This window comes from Lissotriton vulgaris, chromosome 10 (assembly GCF_964263255.1).
Source record: "Lissotriton vulgaris chromosome 10, aLisVul1.2, whole genome shotgun sequence".
NCBI classification, from domain to species: domain Eukaryota; kingdom Metazoa; phylum Chordata; class Amphibia; order Caudata; family Salamandridae; genus Lissotriton; species Lissotriton vulgaris.
Genome location: NC_141698.1, coordinates 1,136,358,355 through 1,136,374,398, shown reverse-complemented (window position 1 = coordinate 1,136,374,398; position 16,044 = coordinate 1,136,358,355). Strand labels below are relative to the sequence as shown.

Here is a 16,044-nt window from a genome sequence, read left to right as displayed (position 1 = left end):
GATCTGTAGCATGGATTGACATCACATTGGTCTGTTCTGCCCCTTCGTATCTATAGCATTCAATGACATCTCAGTGCGCTTTGCAGATCCTAGTGACTATAGGTTGGAATGACATCACTGTTCTCTGTGCCAATCCTGTTGTCAGTAGCATGGAATGACATCACAGTGCTCGGCATTGACCCCCTTTTGTTTGTAGCATGGAATGACATCACAGAGCTCTGCGTCGACCCCTGTTATTTGTAGCATGGAATGACATCACAGTGCTCGGCATTGACCCCTTTGTGTTTGTAGCATGGAATGACATCACAGAGCTCTGCGTCGACCCCTGGTGTTTTTAGCATGGAATGACATCACAGAGCTCTGCGTCGACCCCTAGTGTTTGTAGCATAGAATGACATCACAGTGCTCGGCATTGACCCCCTAGTGTTTGTAGCATGGAATGACATCACAGTGCTCTTCGCTGGCCCCTGGTGTAAGTAGTTAGGAATGACATCACAGTTCTCTGTGCACAATGCTCTGCGCCATACTCTGATGTTTGTAGCATGGAATGACATCACAGAGCTCTGCATCAACCCCTGGTGTTTGTAGCATGGAATGACATCACAGAGCTCTGCGTCAACCCCTGGTGTTTGTAGCATGGAATGACATCACAGAGCTCTTTGCTGACCCCTGGCGTCAGTAGTTAGGAATGACATCACAGTTCTCTGTGCACAGTGCTCTCCGCCGACCTCTGATGTTTGTAGCATGGAATGATACCACATTGACCTCTGCTGATCTCGGCTGTCTGTTTTGAATTTCTCCATTCCAGGGCCGGATGGTCACCTGACAGATTATAACTTGGACTGGCTGATGGAGCATAGCTATGAAGGACAACTGAAGAAACCTCGCCTCCAGGAGCTGTGGAATGCAGAGGTCTATCAGCGAGCCCAAGTGGCATCTACGCCCTGCCAGCTGGTCTTGGAGACTGAAGAGGGCCTGCGGGAGGTGCTTGAGAACCTCCTCCGGTATGGCATTGCCTTGGTTGAGGGAGTTCCACCCACCGAGGAGGATACAGAACGCTTGGCACAAAGAGTCAGCTTAGTCAGGTATGAGAGCTCAAAATCAAAATGTGAACCAAAGCCATATTACCAAACAGGTCCCAGTTCAAAAGGAGCTCTTAGTTCAGAAAATATCAGAGTCTGATGATTGTGGTGTAGGAGATTGGTACTGAGTGATGTGAGTGTAGAAGATTGGTACTGAGTGATGTGAGTGTGGGAGATTGGTAATGAGTGACAGGAGTGCAGGAGATTGGTGCTGAATGACGTGAGTGAAGGAGATTGGTACTGAGTGATGTGAGTGTAGAAGATTGGTACTGAGTGATGTGAGTGTGGGAGATTGGTATTGAGTGACAGGAGTGCAGGAGATTGGTGCTGAATGACGTGAGTGAAGCAGATTGGTACTGAGTGATGTGAGTGTAGAAGATTGGTACTGAGTGATGTGAGTGTGGGAGATTGGTACTGAGTGATGTGAGTGTAGAAGATTGGTACTGAGTGATGTGAGTGTGGGAGATTGGTATTGAGTGACAGGAGTGCAGGAGATTGGTGCTGAATGACGTGAGTGAAGGAGATTGGTACTGAGTGATGTGAGTGTAGAAGATTGGTACTGAGTGATGTGAGTGTGGGAGATTGGTATTGAGTGACAGGAGTGCAGGAGATTGGTGCTGAATGACGTGAGTGAAGGAGATTGGTACTGAGTGATGTGAGTGTAGAAGATTGGTACTGAGTGATGTGAGTGTGGGAGATTGGTAATGAGTGACAGGAGTGCAGGAGATTGGTGCTGAGTGATGTGAGTGTGGGAGATTGGTAATGAGTGACAGGAGTGCAGGAGATTGGTACTGAGTGATGTGAGTGTGGGAGATTGGTAATGAGTGACAGGAGTGCAGGAGATTGGTGCTGAATGACGTGAGTGAAGGAGATTGGTACTGAGTGATGTGAGTGTAGAAGATTGGTACTGAGTGATGTGAGTGTGGGAGATTGGTATTGAGTGACAGGAGTGCAGGAGATTGGTGCTGAATGACGTGAGTGAAGGAGATTGGTACTGAGTGATGTGAGTGTAGAAGATTGGTACTGAGTGATGTGAGTGTGGGAGATTGGTATTGAGTGACAGGAGTGCAGGAGATTGGTGCTGAATGACGTGAGTGAAGGAGATTGGTACTGAGTGATGTGAGTGTAGAAGATTGGTACTGAGTGATGTGAGTGTGGGAGATTGGTATTGAGTGACAGGAGTGCAGGAGATTGGTGCTGAATGACGTGAGTGAAGGAGATTGGTACTGAGTGATGTGAGTGTAGAAGATTGGTACTGAGTGATGTGAGTGTGGGAGATTGGTATTGAGTGACAGGAGTGCAGGAGATTGGTGCTGAATGACGTGAGTGAAGGAGATTGGTACTGAGTGATGTGAGTGTAGAAGATTGGTACTGAGTGATGTGAGTGTGGGAGATTGGTAATGAGTGACAGGAGTGCAGGAGATTGGTGCTGAGTGATGTGAGTGTGGGAGATTGGTAATGAGTGACAGGAGTGCAGGAGATTGGTACTGAGTGATGTGAGTGTGGGAGATTGGTAATGAGTGACAGGAGTGCAGGAGATTGGTGCTGAATGACGTGAGTGAAGGAGATTGGTACTGAGTGATGTGAGTGTAGAAGATTGGTACTGAGTGATGTGAGTGTGGGAGATTGGTATTGAGTGACAGGAGTGCAGGAGATTGGTGCTGAATGACGTGAGTGAAGGAGATTGGTACTGAGTGATGTGAGTGTAGAAGATTGGTACTGAGTGATGTGAGTGTGGGAGATTGGTAATGAGTGACAGGAGTGCAGGAGATTGGTACTGAGTGATGTGAGTGTGGGAGATTGGTAATGAGTGACAGGAGTGCAGGAGATTGGTACTGAGTGATGTGAGTGTGGGAGATTGGTAATGAGTGACAGGAGTGCAGGAGATTGGTGCTGAATGACGTGAGTGAAGGAGATTGGTACTGAGTGATGTGAGTGTACAAGATTGGTAATGAGTGGCGTGAGCGTAGGACATTAGTACTGAGTGACATGAGTTTATGAATGAATGAATGAATGAATGAATGAAATAGTTTTATAAAGCATGCAATTACCCATAGGTGTCTCAACGCTAGAGGTAGGACAACAAAGCCGACCGGTCGCTAAAGCTCAACTAACTCTGACCGCAGCTTCTTCAATTGCTTTGGTAAAAAGCCAAGTCTTCAGCTCCTACCTAGAGTAGGAGACAGTGAGTTCCACAGTTTCCCTACACAAATGGAAAACGCTCTTCCTCCCCATCTTGCTTTGTTTATTCTAGGAATAGTGACTGTTAGAATTGGGGGTCTCTGGTTGGCACAGGTAGGTACTTGTGACAAGCAGGGACCCTCTCCTCTAATCAGGGCAAGGGAACTATCCCTTTAGAATAACCCCTGCTCACCCTTTAGGTTGCGTGGCGCGAGCAGTCAAGGCTAAACTTCAGGGCGATGTGTCAGTTAAGCATGTGCAATTATACACAGTAAATACACTGATTCCCCCCACAAATAGACACCAGGCGGTAATTCTATAAAAATAGGTATTCTTTATTTAAAAATATATGTGGGCAGGCAGAATTATCACAAGACCTTCTATAACGGTTTGACTTTGGGGCCACAGGTTTGTACAATGGCAAGTGTTTCTTTAAAGTCTATCAGAATGCAAATGTTGCTTCACTCGGGCTCTAATTACCTTAGAGACAGTTCCTACCCTACTCAGGGCACGATATCAGGGCTCTGGGGCAAGGTCCATGAGGTTTGTGCACTTCGTAGCGCTTCTGTGCGTGTCGTTCGGGCAGGGAGAACAGGCCCTGCTAAGGCCCACACGCCTCACGGTGTGCCCCGTATGTCGCGGTCGTCTTTACTGAGGGGTACGAGTCGTATGCTGTTGTGCGACTCGTACTCCGGCACAAACTTGATGGCTCCGACCAGGGTACTTGCTTCCCACAGGTGGCGTACTGGGCCGGTCAGGCAGAAGCGTATTGAAACCGATGAAGGCGCACAAGATTCACAGGGAAATCAAAACGTTGCGGGCCCCGAGCCCGTTGCAGCAAGTTGATAGAGTGCGGTACCTTGAGGGCTCAGCGCACAGTCTTCAGTCATCCTCCTGGGTAGGGGACGAGTCGTACGCTGTTAGTGCGCTTCGTGGCACCAGCGTATCTCCGGGTCTCTTTCAATCAGCGGGTGTGTTCTCACAGGCATTCGCGGCCCACGACCTCTAGTACGGGTGGTACTGGGGGTCACTTCAGGAGGGCGGCGCAACCTGTATCGTGACTTGGGAGTCAAAGCGGGGCGCCCGGGTACGTTCAGGCGTACTGGCGGCCGTCCAGGTGTAGATCGCTCTCCAAAGGGGAATTCCGTCAGGAGGGGCGAGAGAGCACTTTAGCGCGCTCCAATAACGGGCGGAGTGGCAGAGGAGCAGGCAGCCTGACTCGAGGGGCAGAGAGCGGCTCTACATGAGCGGGGCTCTCTACGGGCAGAAAGGCAGGCGAGCTCCCGGGTGCCACGGCCCTAGGAGGGGGCGAGGGGGTGCAGTCTCAGCTCCGGCGGGATGAACACACTGCTCAATTCACAAGACGAGCGAAGACACAAGGAACCCACTGGTCCTGAGGTTCCATTCAGGGGGCAAGCTCAGTCAAGCCCTTGGAGATAGTTCTTAGCACAATAAAGCAAAGTCCTCTTAGGTCTTCTCCTCTCCTTCCTCAGCAAGGCAAACTGCAGGCCAGTCCTTCAGCTTCTTCTTTGGTCCTTCTAGTTGGGCAGAGGTTCGTTGTGGGAAAACAGGATCTGATTTGTTAGGAGCTGGGCTCCTACATTTGTAGTCTGTTTATTTTGTTCTTTCAGGCCAGGGGGGCCTTTGCATAGTCCATTTCAGTTTTGGAGTACGCTGTTTTGCTGTTCCTGGCTTCTCCTTTCAGTGTGAGGGGCAGGGACAGCAGACGCTCCGCAGGAGGTGGAGCCAGCATTGAAATGACAAGTACAGTCAGGAGCACTCTGTTGACAGTCCTCCCTCTTCCTGGCCAGGTGTTGGGCAGAGTCATCACTCGCTCCCCAGGAGGTGGAGCCAGCATTGTAGTGGCAGAGCACAGCCCTATTCAGAGTCAAGGGGCACTCCCACCACCCACTCTGGTGTAATCCCTCTATTCTATATTTAACAAAGAAGGGAGGTAGAGTATAAAGTAGGATTCCTACTCCACGGGCACTGATAAATAAACAAGAAGAATCCTACTACCTGTGTGAAAAGGGAAAAAGATGGGGGACACTCAGTGTTGTGTAAAATACCCCTCACACACCAACAGGCCCCTTGGTGTCATGCTTCATCATTGGGGTCTTCGCACCCCGCTAAGGGGATGCGGCACGCTACGACCTGCGACTACGCGGGAGCGTTGACAAATCAGACTATGTGTGGTGTGTGTTGAGTGTAAGTGAAGGGAATGAATGTGAGTGGGAAGTGTAGTGATAAGTTAAAAAGTACCTGGCTAGTGGGTAAAAGGAAAAACTTTATTCAGTACCCCTGGCTGGTGCTGTTAAAAAATGTGCAAAAGGACGAGGTTTTCTGTCTTAGTTAGGGACAGAACCTCTGGTGTGCGTCGACATGTTTCGGTACGGGTGTACCTTCTTCAGGACGGGGCACAACTCCCAACCCTACTCACGTTTTTCTAAGAAAAGTGGGTTCTATTTTATTTAAAAAGTGATTACACTCGTTAAAGATGGCTACAATGTGCCTACAGCGGTTCTCTGGTACATGTAATTACATGTCCTGAAAAAAGAAAAAAACCATTAGGTTTGGTTACCATATAGGGTTGGCTCAGACAGGTGCAGTCACCTGGAGCCCCAAACAGTTCATTAAACCTGTAAAGGAAAAAAGACATACAAAACATATAACACACACAAACATTTAAGGTACACTAAGGGTTTTTGTTTCCTGTGTTTGTTTTCAGACATACTTGTGGTCTTAGTTGACTACTGCCTCATGAGCAAGTCCTGGACATCAGGGTAGGTAGGTGGATCCACAATCTATGAGGATAGAGGAGTGGAATCAGTGCTGTTGTATTTACTCACTTTTTAACTCCATCATTCTGCACCTACAGAGGTCCGATTTCGTTTTAGACAAATACTCACGAAATCCGCCTATCTTGGCCTCCTTCTACCACCCTGTGCTGCTCCGCCGTGAATGGAGTATGGATGAGCTTGGCGGTATATAAAGGGGATTAAGGTATATTTTCATTGGTTAATAGGCGGAAACGGCAAATGCCCATGTATGGAGAATACCTGTGTAGCCACCCCCTCCACGTATGTGGTCTGGTCACATGTGACATGTGAGCCTCTGTAATACGTTCATTACCGGGATTTCGTGTGACCAAATATGGGCTTTCCGTTCGTTATCCACTCACAGGCTATTATCGTAGCTAGCGCTGGTCCGGAGCTCATGCAATGCAGCTGCCGTGTTGTTGTCTGCCTTTCGCGCATGCGCAATGCCGGTATTCCGGTACTCTCTCGCGCATGCGCACAGGCTGGAAATCGACCGAATGTGCACGATGCTGTCAGTCGGTCGGCGCTAGTTCCTTATGATTGTTTCTCTTTATTTTGCCGTGATATATCTTCATTTATGCCGCATTATTATCAGACACTTTGATTGATAAACCGAGGCATTGGTTTCAGGTTACAAATGTAGTGTCTGTTATTGGTATTTCACGCTTCTGTGCAAATGTATTCAGCACTGTGATGACATAATATTAATACATGGGGTATTGCATGTGATGGCTCCACGGTTTTTGTGTAAATGGCTAGGGTAGGCTTTATCAGATTTATAATCACTGGGCTTCTCCTGTTATGTGGTTAATTAGGAAACTTGGCTCCATGGTATGTCATCATTGAGTCCTGTAATATGAGTTGCCAGGCGGAACACCCAACGTTGTTCCTTTTGGAACAGGCCTGCTTCCGAGGGTAGACGTTCTATGACAGTCCAGCGTAGGTCATTGATGCAGTGCTGGTGTGTCAAAAAATGCGATGCCATTTTGGTTGTTGTTTTCTTGCAACGAATGTTACTTTTGTGTTCCCCTATCCTTATTTTTACGGGTCGAGTGGTCATGCCCACATATTCCAAACCACATGGGCAATTTATTAGGTAGATCACATTCTTCGTATTGCAGTTGGAAAATTGGCGTTGCTCCCATGTCGTTCCATTTCTGAAGGTTAGATTTCTGCTCTTCTGGGTCTGATGACAACAACTGCAATCTCCACATGGGAAATGACCCTGTATGCCAGTTACATTTAGTCTTGCTATTTGATTTTGCTGTGGTCTAGTGTGGACCACTATGTCCTTTATGTTTTTGCCCCTTCGATGTGCATGCATCGGTTTCTCAAAACTTAAGTCTCCACAATTCAAAATACCCCAGTGTTTATCAATGACCCTTGATACCTGGTTCGACATGGTGGAGTAGGTTGTCACACAGATCGGTCTTTTCTGTGTTTCTTTTTCGTGGAGATTTTCTTGAATGAGTGCCTCCCTGTGGTTGTTTTTTGCGCGCTTCATTGCTTTCTCGATAGTTCTGGTCGGATACTGCCTCTGCATTAGTTTAGTCTTTAGGTCTTTCGCTTGTCGGTTGAATTCGCTCAGTTCTGTGCAGTTCCTCCGCAGTCTCAGGAATTGCCCATAGGGTAGATTCTCCCTTAGATGTCTTGGGTGGAAACTGTCATAGCGTAGCAGGCAATTTCTGGAGGTCGGCTTAAAGTGGGTGGTACTCTTCAGCCTTCCGTCCTCACTGTAAATGTTCAGATCTAAAAAAACCATCGATGTGCTTGAAACGGTACTGGTGAATTTTAGATATTCGTTCTGGTTATTTAGCCAGGTTACAAAATTCATGGCGCTGTTGACGTCGCCGTTCCAGATGATGAAAATGTCATCAATGTACCGTTTCCAGGTGCCAATCTGTAAACGGTAAGGGTTGCTTTCATGTAGAATTTTTTGTTCCTCTAGGTGGTGGACATATAGTCCTGCTAAGCTTGGAGCAAAAGTACTTCCCATGCTCGTTCCATGGGTTTGGAGGTATAGTGTCTCTTTGTACTGAAAAAAATTGTCTTTCAGGGCCATGGTGATACACTCTAGGACCAGGTTTCTTGGTGTCTGGTATTTCCAAGTGTGGGTGAAGAGTACCTCTTCAATGATCTCTAGTGTCTCTTCATGGGGCAGGCTTGTGTACAGGCTCTCCACGTCGAGGCTTACCAAGAGTTGTGTGGTTGGATCAAAGGTAGTGTCTTCCAGGAGTTGTAGGACCGATTTGGTGTCCTTTAGGTACGTATTTGTCGCTTGTACCATCGGTCTAAGAAAGGCGTCTGAGAACTTTGACAAAGGCTCCAGGATGGACCCGATCCCAGAGACTATTGGTCTTCCGGGTGGGTTGTCAATGTTTTTATGTATCTTAGGGATACAATAGAAGTATGGTATCCTAGGGGTGGGTTGTTGTAGGAAATCAGCTTCCTTTTTACTGATCCAATCATGGGCTAGTCCTTCCTCCACCATACCTCCAATCCGAGTTCGGAGTCGTTCTGTTGGATCACTTTCCAATACTCTGTAGTTCCGTTCGTCGGACAGAAGACGTTGGCATTCTTCGTCATATTTCTCAAGGGTTTGTAATACTATTGCTCCCCCTTTATCTGCTGGTTTTACAACGAGCTCTCGGTTGGCAGTCAGTTCTCGGAGGGCTTGTTGTTCCTCTCCACTGGTATTGTGGAAGACCTTCCTCCCTTGTGTGTCTAGTTTGTTGACCTCTGTAATCACTGCTTTTTCAAAGGTTAGAATCTCTATGGGGACGCCTGAGTCTGGGGGGGTGAAGGTTGATTTCAGCCTCAGCCCCGTGTCTGTCTTCTCCTCTGGTAAAGGTTTGTCCTTGAAAAAAGCCTGTAGTTTCAGTTTTCTGAAAAAATCTTGTAGTTCCACGTTCAGCTTGAATACATCCGGTTTTTGAGTGGGTACATATCCCAATCCTTTATTAAGGATTTTCTTCTGCATCACTGTTAATGTGATGGGTGTGAGGTTTACCACTAGGTCCCCTTCTTGCTGGTTGATGGCTGATTGGGTAGTGATCCTGTCATGCTCCGAGTTGTTCGGGCGTTGGGCTGCTCCTGGTCTTCCCATCCTACATTGTTCCCTTTCCGGTTCTTTCCCCTTGCATTCTGGCGTGCCCCTAAAAAAGGCTGTTGTTGCCCTCCATAGGGTTGTTGTTGTCCATAATAGCCATCGTTATAATCCTGATTCCACATCGGACCAAACTGGAAGGGGTTGAATTGGGGTGGGCCCATAAACTGTTGGAAATGGTTTGGTGGTTGGTATCCCCGCCACCCTCTTTGTCTAGGGAACTGTTGGCGTCTCTGTCGCCATCCTCCTCTGCGCTGTCTGTTGCTTTTATTTCCACTTGAATTGGAACCTGACGAGCCAGTGTCAGAGGTTTCGCTGTCAGCGTCGCTGTAATTGTTTTTTGAGACATAATCTGCTTTTGTGTAGGGATATGCACTCTCAGGACTGAACTTGGCCACATCTTTAGTCAGTTTGTTGGTTTTGCTCTGTTTCAGGTTAAACTCGAAGTCGGTCATTTGTTGATTAAGTTCATCGAGTCTGGCTTTTAAGTCTTCTGTTGACATGTACGTTTTCAATTGAACCTCTATTTTGTTTATTTCGATTTTGAGCTCCTGTGTGATCCTCGCAGCTGTTTTTATTATAAAGACTAACCAGTCTCTTGAGCAATGCCAGGAGATTAGTGACCACTCTTTTTTGAAAATCATGTCGTGTTGAAAAATTAGTGGTTCGTTTTTTACAATCAGGCCTGGAGGTGCCATTTTGTTACGCAGGTATTGGGTCATAAAAAGCCCATGTAATGCTGCTTTTATTTGGTTACGTCTGAGGTTCAGCAGTTCGTTCCAATCGTTGGTTTGTGGGCCTGTATCCTGATTGCATAAGCCCTCAAAAAGGTTACTGTCTGCCAGAATCTTATCGATCTCGTCCTCTGCAAAAGTGAGGCCATGTTCGTCTTCCATTTTAGGTGAACCGCTGGCTTCTTTTTTTATACCTAAGTGTGTGTCTTTTTATGTGTGTGTTATAAGGTATGTCTGTAGGGAAAGACTCCCGCAGCTGCGCGCTGCCTATAGACTATATTTAACAAAGAAGGGAGGTAGAGTATAAAGTAGGATTCCTACTCCACGGGCACTGATAAATAAACAAGAAGAATCCTACTACCTGTGTGAAAAGGGAAAAAGATGGGGGACACTCAGTGTTGTGTAAAATACCCCTCACACACCAACAGGCCCCTTGGTGTCATGCTTCATCATTGGGGTCTTCGCACCCCGCTAAGGGGATGCGGCACGCTACGACCTGCGACTACGCGGGAGCGTTGACAAATCAGACTATGTGTGGTGTGTGTTGAGTGTAAGTGAAGGGAATGAATGTGAGTGGGAAGTGTAGTGATAAGTTAAAAAGTACCTGGCTAGTGGGTAAAAGGAAAAACTTTATTCAGTACCCCTGGCTGGTGCTGTTAAAAAATGTGCAAAAGGACAAGGTTTTCTGTCTTAGTTAGGGACAGAACCTCTGGTGTGCGTCGACATGTTTCGGTACGGGTGTACCTTCTTCAGGACGGGGCACAACTCCCAACCCTACTCACGTTTTTCTAAGAAAAGTGGGTTCTATTTTATTTAAAAAGTGATTACACTCGTTAAAGATGGCTACAATGTGCCTACAGCGGTTCTCTGGTACAAGTAATTACATGTCCTGAAAAAAGAAAAAAACCATTAGGTTTGGTTACCATATAGGGTTGGCTCAGACAGGTGCAGTCACCTGGAGCCCCAAACAGTTCATTAAACCTGTAAAGGAAAAAAGACATACAAAACATATAACACACACAAACATTTAAGGTACACTAAGGGTTTTTGTTTCCTGTGTTTGTTTTCAGACATACTTGTGGTCTTAGTTGACTACTGCCTCATGAGCAAGTCCTGGACATCAGGGCAGAGGCGGGCTGAAGTGGTTAGGCAAAAATGCTAACTTTCTAAAAGTAGCATTTGCAAACACAGGATATTAAAATAAACTCTACTAAAAGAAGTATTTTATTATTCTGAGTTCAGGCATACTAAACTTGACTTTCCACCATGCTCCCTGAGTCTGTTGGGATTATATAGTGAAATAATTCCAGCAGCCCATTCTGGCCTATGGAGAGTAGGTAGCCTTCAATAGTGAAAAACGAAAATGGCTGTAATTCAATATTAGGACATGCCACACACATCAGGGTTGTCCTACCTTATGCTTACAATGCACCCTGCCCTAGGGCCTACCATAGGGGTGACTCACATGAAGTAAAGGGAAGGTTTAGAGGCTGGCAAGTGTGTGCACTTGCCCCGCCAGCATGACAGTACCAGACTGCACGCAGGTTCTGCAATGGCAGACCTTAGACACATTTTAAAAGGCTGCTTCTGTGGGTGGCGCAACCAGCGCTGCAGGCCCACTAGCAGTATTTGTATTTACAAGCCCTGGCACTCCTGGTGCACTTTACTGGGGACTGACAGTAAGACAAATGAGCCAATCATGGAAATAAATTACAGGTACACTTTACATTGGGAGCACTTGCACTGTGGCACGGATTGGCCGTGGCGCATTGTCCTGAGCAGCTAACACCAGCAAAACATCTAAGGCACATCAGCAAAAAGTGGGAGGAAGACTCACGCCAAGGTGCCAGGTCTAACAGTGACGGTTTGTGAGGAGCTACATCTGAGATTCCTGCTCGGCGTGTACCAAGACAACTGTTCCTGAAAATTAAGCCTGGGCTAAGTGCTACACTACGCTCGTGCAGTTTGCGAAGTTTGCGCTACTTGCAATATGTGAATTGCACGTAGCACAGTGCAAACACGCGTAGCGTAGTGGTAATTTTTTGCTTGGTCGCGGTCCTCAAAGTCAAGTTGGCGACCGGGAGTGAGCAAAATGACATCCCGGCGAGACTTTTTCCTCATTCGCGATCAGCAACATCAGGTTGCCGATCGCGAGCGTAGAAAAGAAACCTCCGGCGAGATTCTCAATGCGGGGAGGTCAGGTTTCTCATTGCGATTGGTGGCGATGAGAAACTACCAGTCCGCATTGAGAAAGCTGCCACTCGAGTGAAATTCACTCGAGCGGCAGAAAACGACAAGCATCCGGCACTGGGCAATCAGTGTGAACAGCATTTTTCACAGTGCACTATGCAGTTCGCGTAGCTCGGGTAGTGCAAAGTGCACTTCGCGTAGCTACGCGTAGCGCTACTACGCGAACTACGCCCAGGGTTACTGAAAATACTTTGGACCGGTCTGATGGAGGGCCTTAAGGACCAGGTACATTGCCTTGAAAGCAATCCTTTATTGGTCTCGCCTGAGCCAGCGCATGCGCTGCTGCGAGACATTTAGTAAGTGGGTTTTCAAAGTGCTACCACAAACTTTTGCTGGCCTCAAGCTTGCGGTTACGCACGCGTGAGCGCGCAGAGCCGCCATATGGCTTTCTGTTATGGCTCATTAAGCCTTACAGAGCATGAATCATGCTCCTCCACCCCCTTGCTCTCTGCTCTCACTTCCCCCTCCCTTCTCCCCCTCCCACCTCGTCAGCTTCATGGCAGCGGGTGAATCATGCTCCTCCACCGCTTGCTGTCTGCTCTCACTACCCCCTCCCTTCTCCCCTTCCCTCCTCGTCAGCTTCTTTACTATTCTAATTCCACTTCAGCCCTTTTGGACGGAGCCATATGTCCGGGTTCACAGAGTCGCTTTCATGCATTGTTCACCAAGAGCACACAATCTGAAATGCCACAAAGCCCCTTTGAGCTGCTCCTTGTTACAATTTTGTCTGCTTGCCTGGTGTAGCTTTCACAAATGAGAGACCAACCACGCAAGTAATGTCTCGTGCAGCTGTTCTGGGTGGGTAGACTTTCACAAGTTTATGCCTCCAGCATATGAGCCGGCTTTTTTCAGAAGACAGTAACGAACAACTGTATGAGGCAGCGCCTTAACATGCCTTCTTGTGGCCCCACGCATGGTTTTGCATTATTGCCCACTCCACCCCATGCCTCGTTTTGCCTCAGTCTCCGCCTGGTTTCGCATCAGTGCCCCCACCCCATACCTGGATTTGCATCAGTGTCCCCCCCTGGCCTGGTTTTGCATCAGTGCCCCCGCCAACCCACGCCTGGTTTGGCATCAACTTGCAATGTGTGGAGAGACATGGAGCTCCAACTGGCCCATGCAAGAGACACGGCATAAGCACCTCTAATATGAACAGAACTTGAAAGACTTCTTTCTGTAGCACCCCACCCCTCCCCTTCTAACTCAGGGTGTATCCTTCTCTTCACTTCTCTCCTTATCTCTCTATCCCTCTCTCCTTTTCTCCTCTCTCCTACTCTGTCTCTCTCCCTCTCTCCTTCCCTCTATCCCCTTCTCTCCTGTCTCCCTCTCTGCACTTCTCTCTCTCTCCCTCTCTCCCCTTCTCCCCTCTCTCCTTCTCTCTCTCTTTCTCCACTCCATCCCTTTCTCCCCTTCTCTCCTCTCTCTTTCACTCCACTTCTCTCCTTCTCTCTCATGCTTTCTCCTTCTCTCTCTCTCTCCCTCGCTCTCTGTCTCCTTCGCTCTCTCTATCTCTCTCTCTACTTCTCTCCCCTTCTCCCCGCCCACACTCCTAACGTCCATGCTCTCCGATTCTCCATCACTGTGCCCTCCTCTCTGCCTTGCTCTCCATCCTCTCTGCTTTGCTGCATCCCCCTTCTTCCATGCCACCCGCATTTCTCTCCAGACTCTCTTCCTCCCGTTTTCATCTCTCACTAACACACCCTCTTGTCTTTTATATCTTAGTGTCTCTCTCTTACTTTTTTGCACTCATCACCTTTCCTCATCACCCTCCCACCTTATTATACTTCTCTATTGCACTCCTTCCCTATCTCTCTCTCCCGCCCATCTCAGTTTTATTTCTCCCCTTCCAGAAGGGTGTAAAAAGGCAGTTTATTAGGGAGCAGGTGGGCAATGAAACAAACATCACTGAAATCCTGTGATTAAAAACTAAACAGTAAAACAACTAATTTATCCCACCTTCCCTAACCGTTCCTGCCCCCTTTACATTTTCCTTATTCACCTACTGTGAACAACATCTGTCCTTATCCTTCCATGAGTCTCCTCTGTCGTTTCTCCTGGTCCCCTCTTCCTTCTCCGGCCTTGGCAGCCCTGCTCATCCATCCACCAACCCTGCCCTGCCTCCATTCACTCCCTGCCTTTTAACTTTCCCTTGGACTCTTCCCTCATACCCCAAACCCCATCTAACCGCTTGCCCCAATCAACACAATCAAATACTTAAATGGATTAGGCAACCCTATTTTTTTTCTTTTATAACTTTGATGTTGTAATATAAACACCAGCTTGCAACAAAAAAATAAACAAGCATTGGCATAGCCAATAGGTCTCGCCTTTGGGACCTTATACGTGTTTAGTTATCCAGCACAATATCCTTAGTGCAACAACATCAAGTGTTGCATGGCTAAGCACTTATAAGGTCCCAAAGGTGAGACCTATTGGCTATGCCAATGCTTGTTTTCACTGGAAGCCAGTGGAGACTCTGTAGTGATTGGGATACAGGTGAAAACTTGGGAGATTTCAACAGCAGACATGCCGCTGAATTTTGTAAAGACTAATTTCTTTACCACATATTTCTGAGCGCCCAAATAGAGGGCATTACAATAATCCAGAAGGTGAAAGCCATCATCACTGTTTTTTGCAAGTCAAAGGGAATAAACTGGAAGATTTTTTTAAGACCTTCAAGACGAAAAAACTTAAGGAAGTGATCACATTTATTTGTGCTGAAAACCAGAGGGCCCGATTCACAGAACTAACTTAAGACAAAATCCTAAACTTACTACTTTTGGTATTCACAGAAGTTAGGATTTTGTCTTAAGTTTGTCTTAAGACAGACTTAAGATAGACTTAAGTAAGGATTTTGTCCTAAGTCTATCTTAAATTTGTCTTAAGACAAACTTAAGACAAAATCCTAACTTCTGTGAATACCAAAAGTAGTAAGTATAGGATTTTGTCTTAAGTTAGTTCTGTGAATCGGGCCCATAGTTTTGTGTCAAAGATGATTCCTAGATTTCTTACTTTCTCAACTGGAACTGGTAGTGTGCCTAAGACTGACACCCACCATGACTCATTCCAGAAGGTAGTCTCTTTTCTAAAAAGCAGCACCTCGTTTTTATTCAGAGTTCAGTTTCAGACAATTATTTTGCATCCGGTCTGCAACTTGAGAGATGCAGCAGCAGAAGTCTTTGCCTCCTTTTTTGGGTCTGATGAAATAGACCCTACTATCTGAGTGTCATTGTGTTGGAAAATATAGCTAAACCATAGCTTCCAATGAGGTTAATAAGGGGGCTGACATAAATATTAAATAGCGTGGGGCTGAGGGAGGACCCCTGGGGAACAGCACAGGGGATGGGAAAAGGTGAAAAAATTGCACCCCCCATATACACCCGCTGTTGTCTGTTACACTGAAGTGAACTCAACAAGGCCAGTGCTGAGTTTCCGAAACCTAGTGAATGGAGCCGTTGTATGAGGAGTGAGTGGTGAACTGTATCAAAAGCTGCAGATAAATCCAATAAGGTCAATGCAGCTTTGCCACCCTTGTCGATTGCCATTCATAATTCCTCTGAGGCTGCTACCAAAGCCGATTCAGTGCAATGATTTGCTCGGAAGCCGTACTGTGACGAATCGAGCAACAGGCTAGCATCTAAAAAAGCTAGCATTTCCTCATTCGTTGCTTGTTCTAGTACTTTGGCAGAGAAAGGGAGGCAAGATGTAGGCCTGTAGCTTTCTGCCATCTTTGGATCCAAAGAGGATTTTTTTCACCAGTGGAAGGACAGATGCCTCTTTCCATCTGTTCAGAAATTGTCCTGTAGTCAGTATTTTATTCAATAGTTCGATGAGCGGACTGGCAACTGAACTGTCTACTAGATTAAGAACCT

General features: G+C 47.0%; 1 protein-coding gene across 3 annotated transcripts in view; it reads left to right on the top strand.

Moving 5' to 3' along the window:
* LOC147689454 (trimethyllysine dioxygenase, mitochondrial-like) overlaps nucleotides 1-16,044 on the top strand; it is a 273,486-nt gene that overhangs the window by 126,040 nt on the left and 131,402 nt on the right. For all 3 annotated transcript variants that reach the window (XM_086942231.1, XM_086942232.1, XM_086942233.1), the window contains exon 4: nucleotides 809-1,085. In XM_086942231.1, coding sequence (XP_086798357.1) covers nucleotides 809-1,085 — 277 coding nt within the window. The remainder of the gene's footprint in view (nucleotides 1-808; nucleotides 1,086-16,044) is intronic.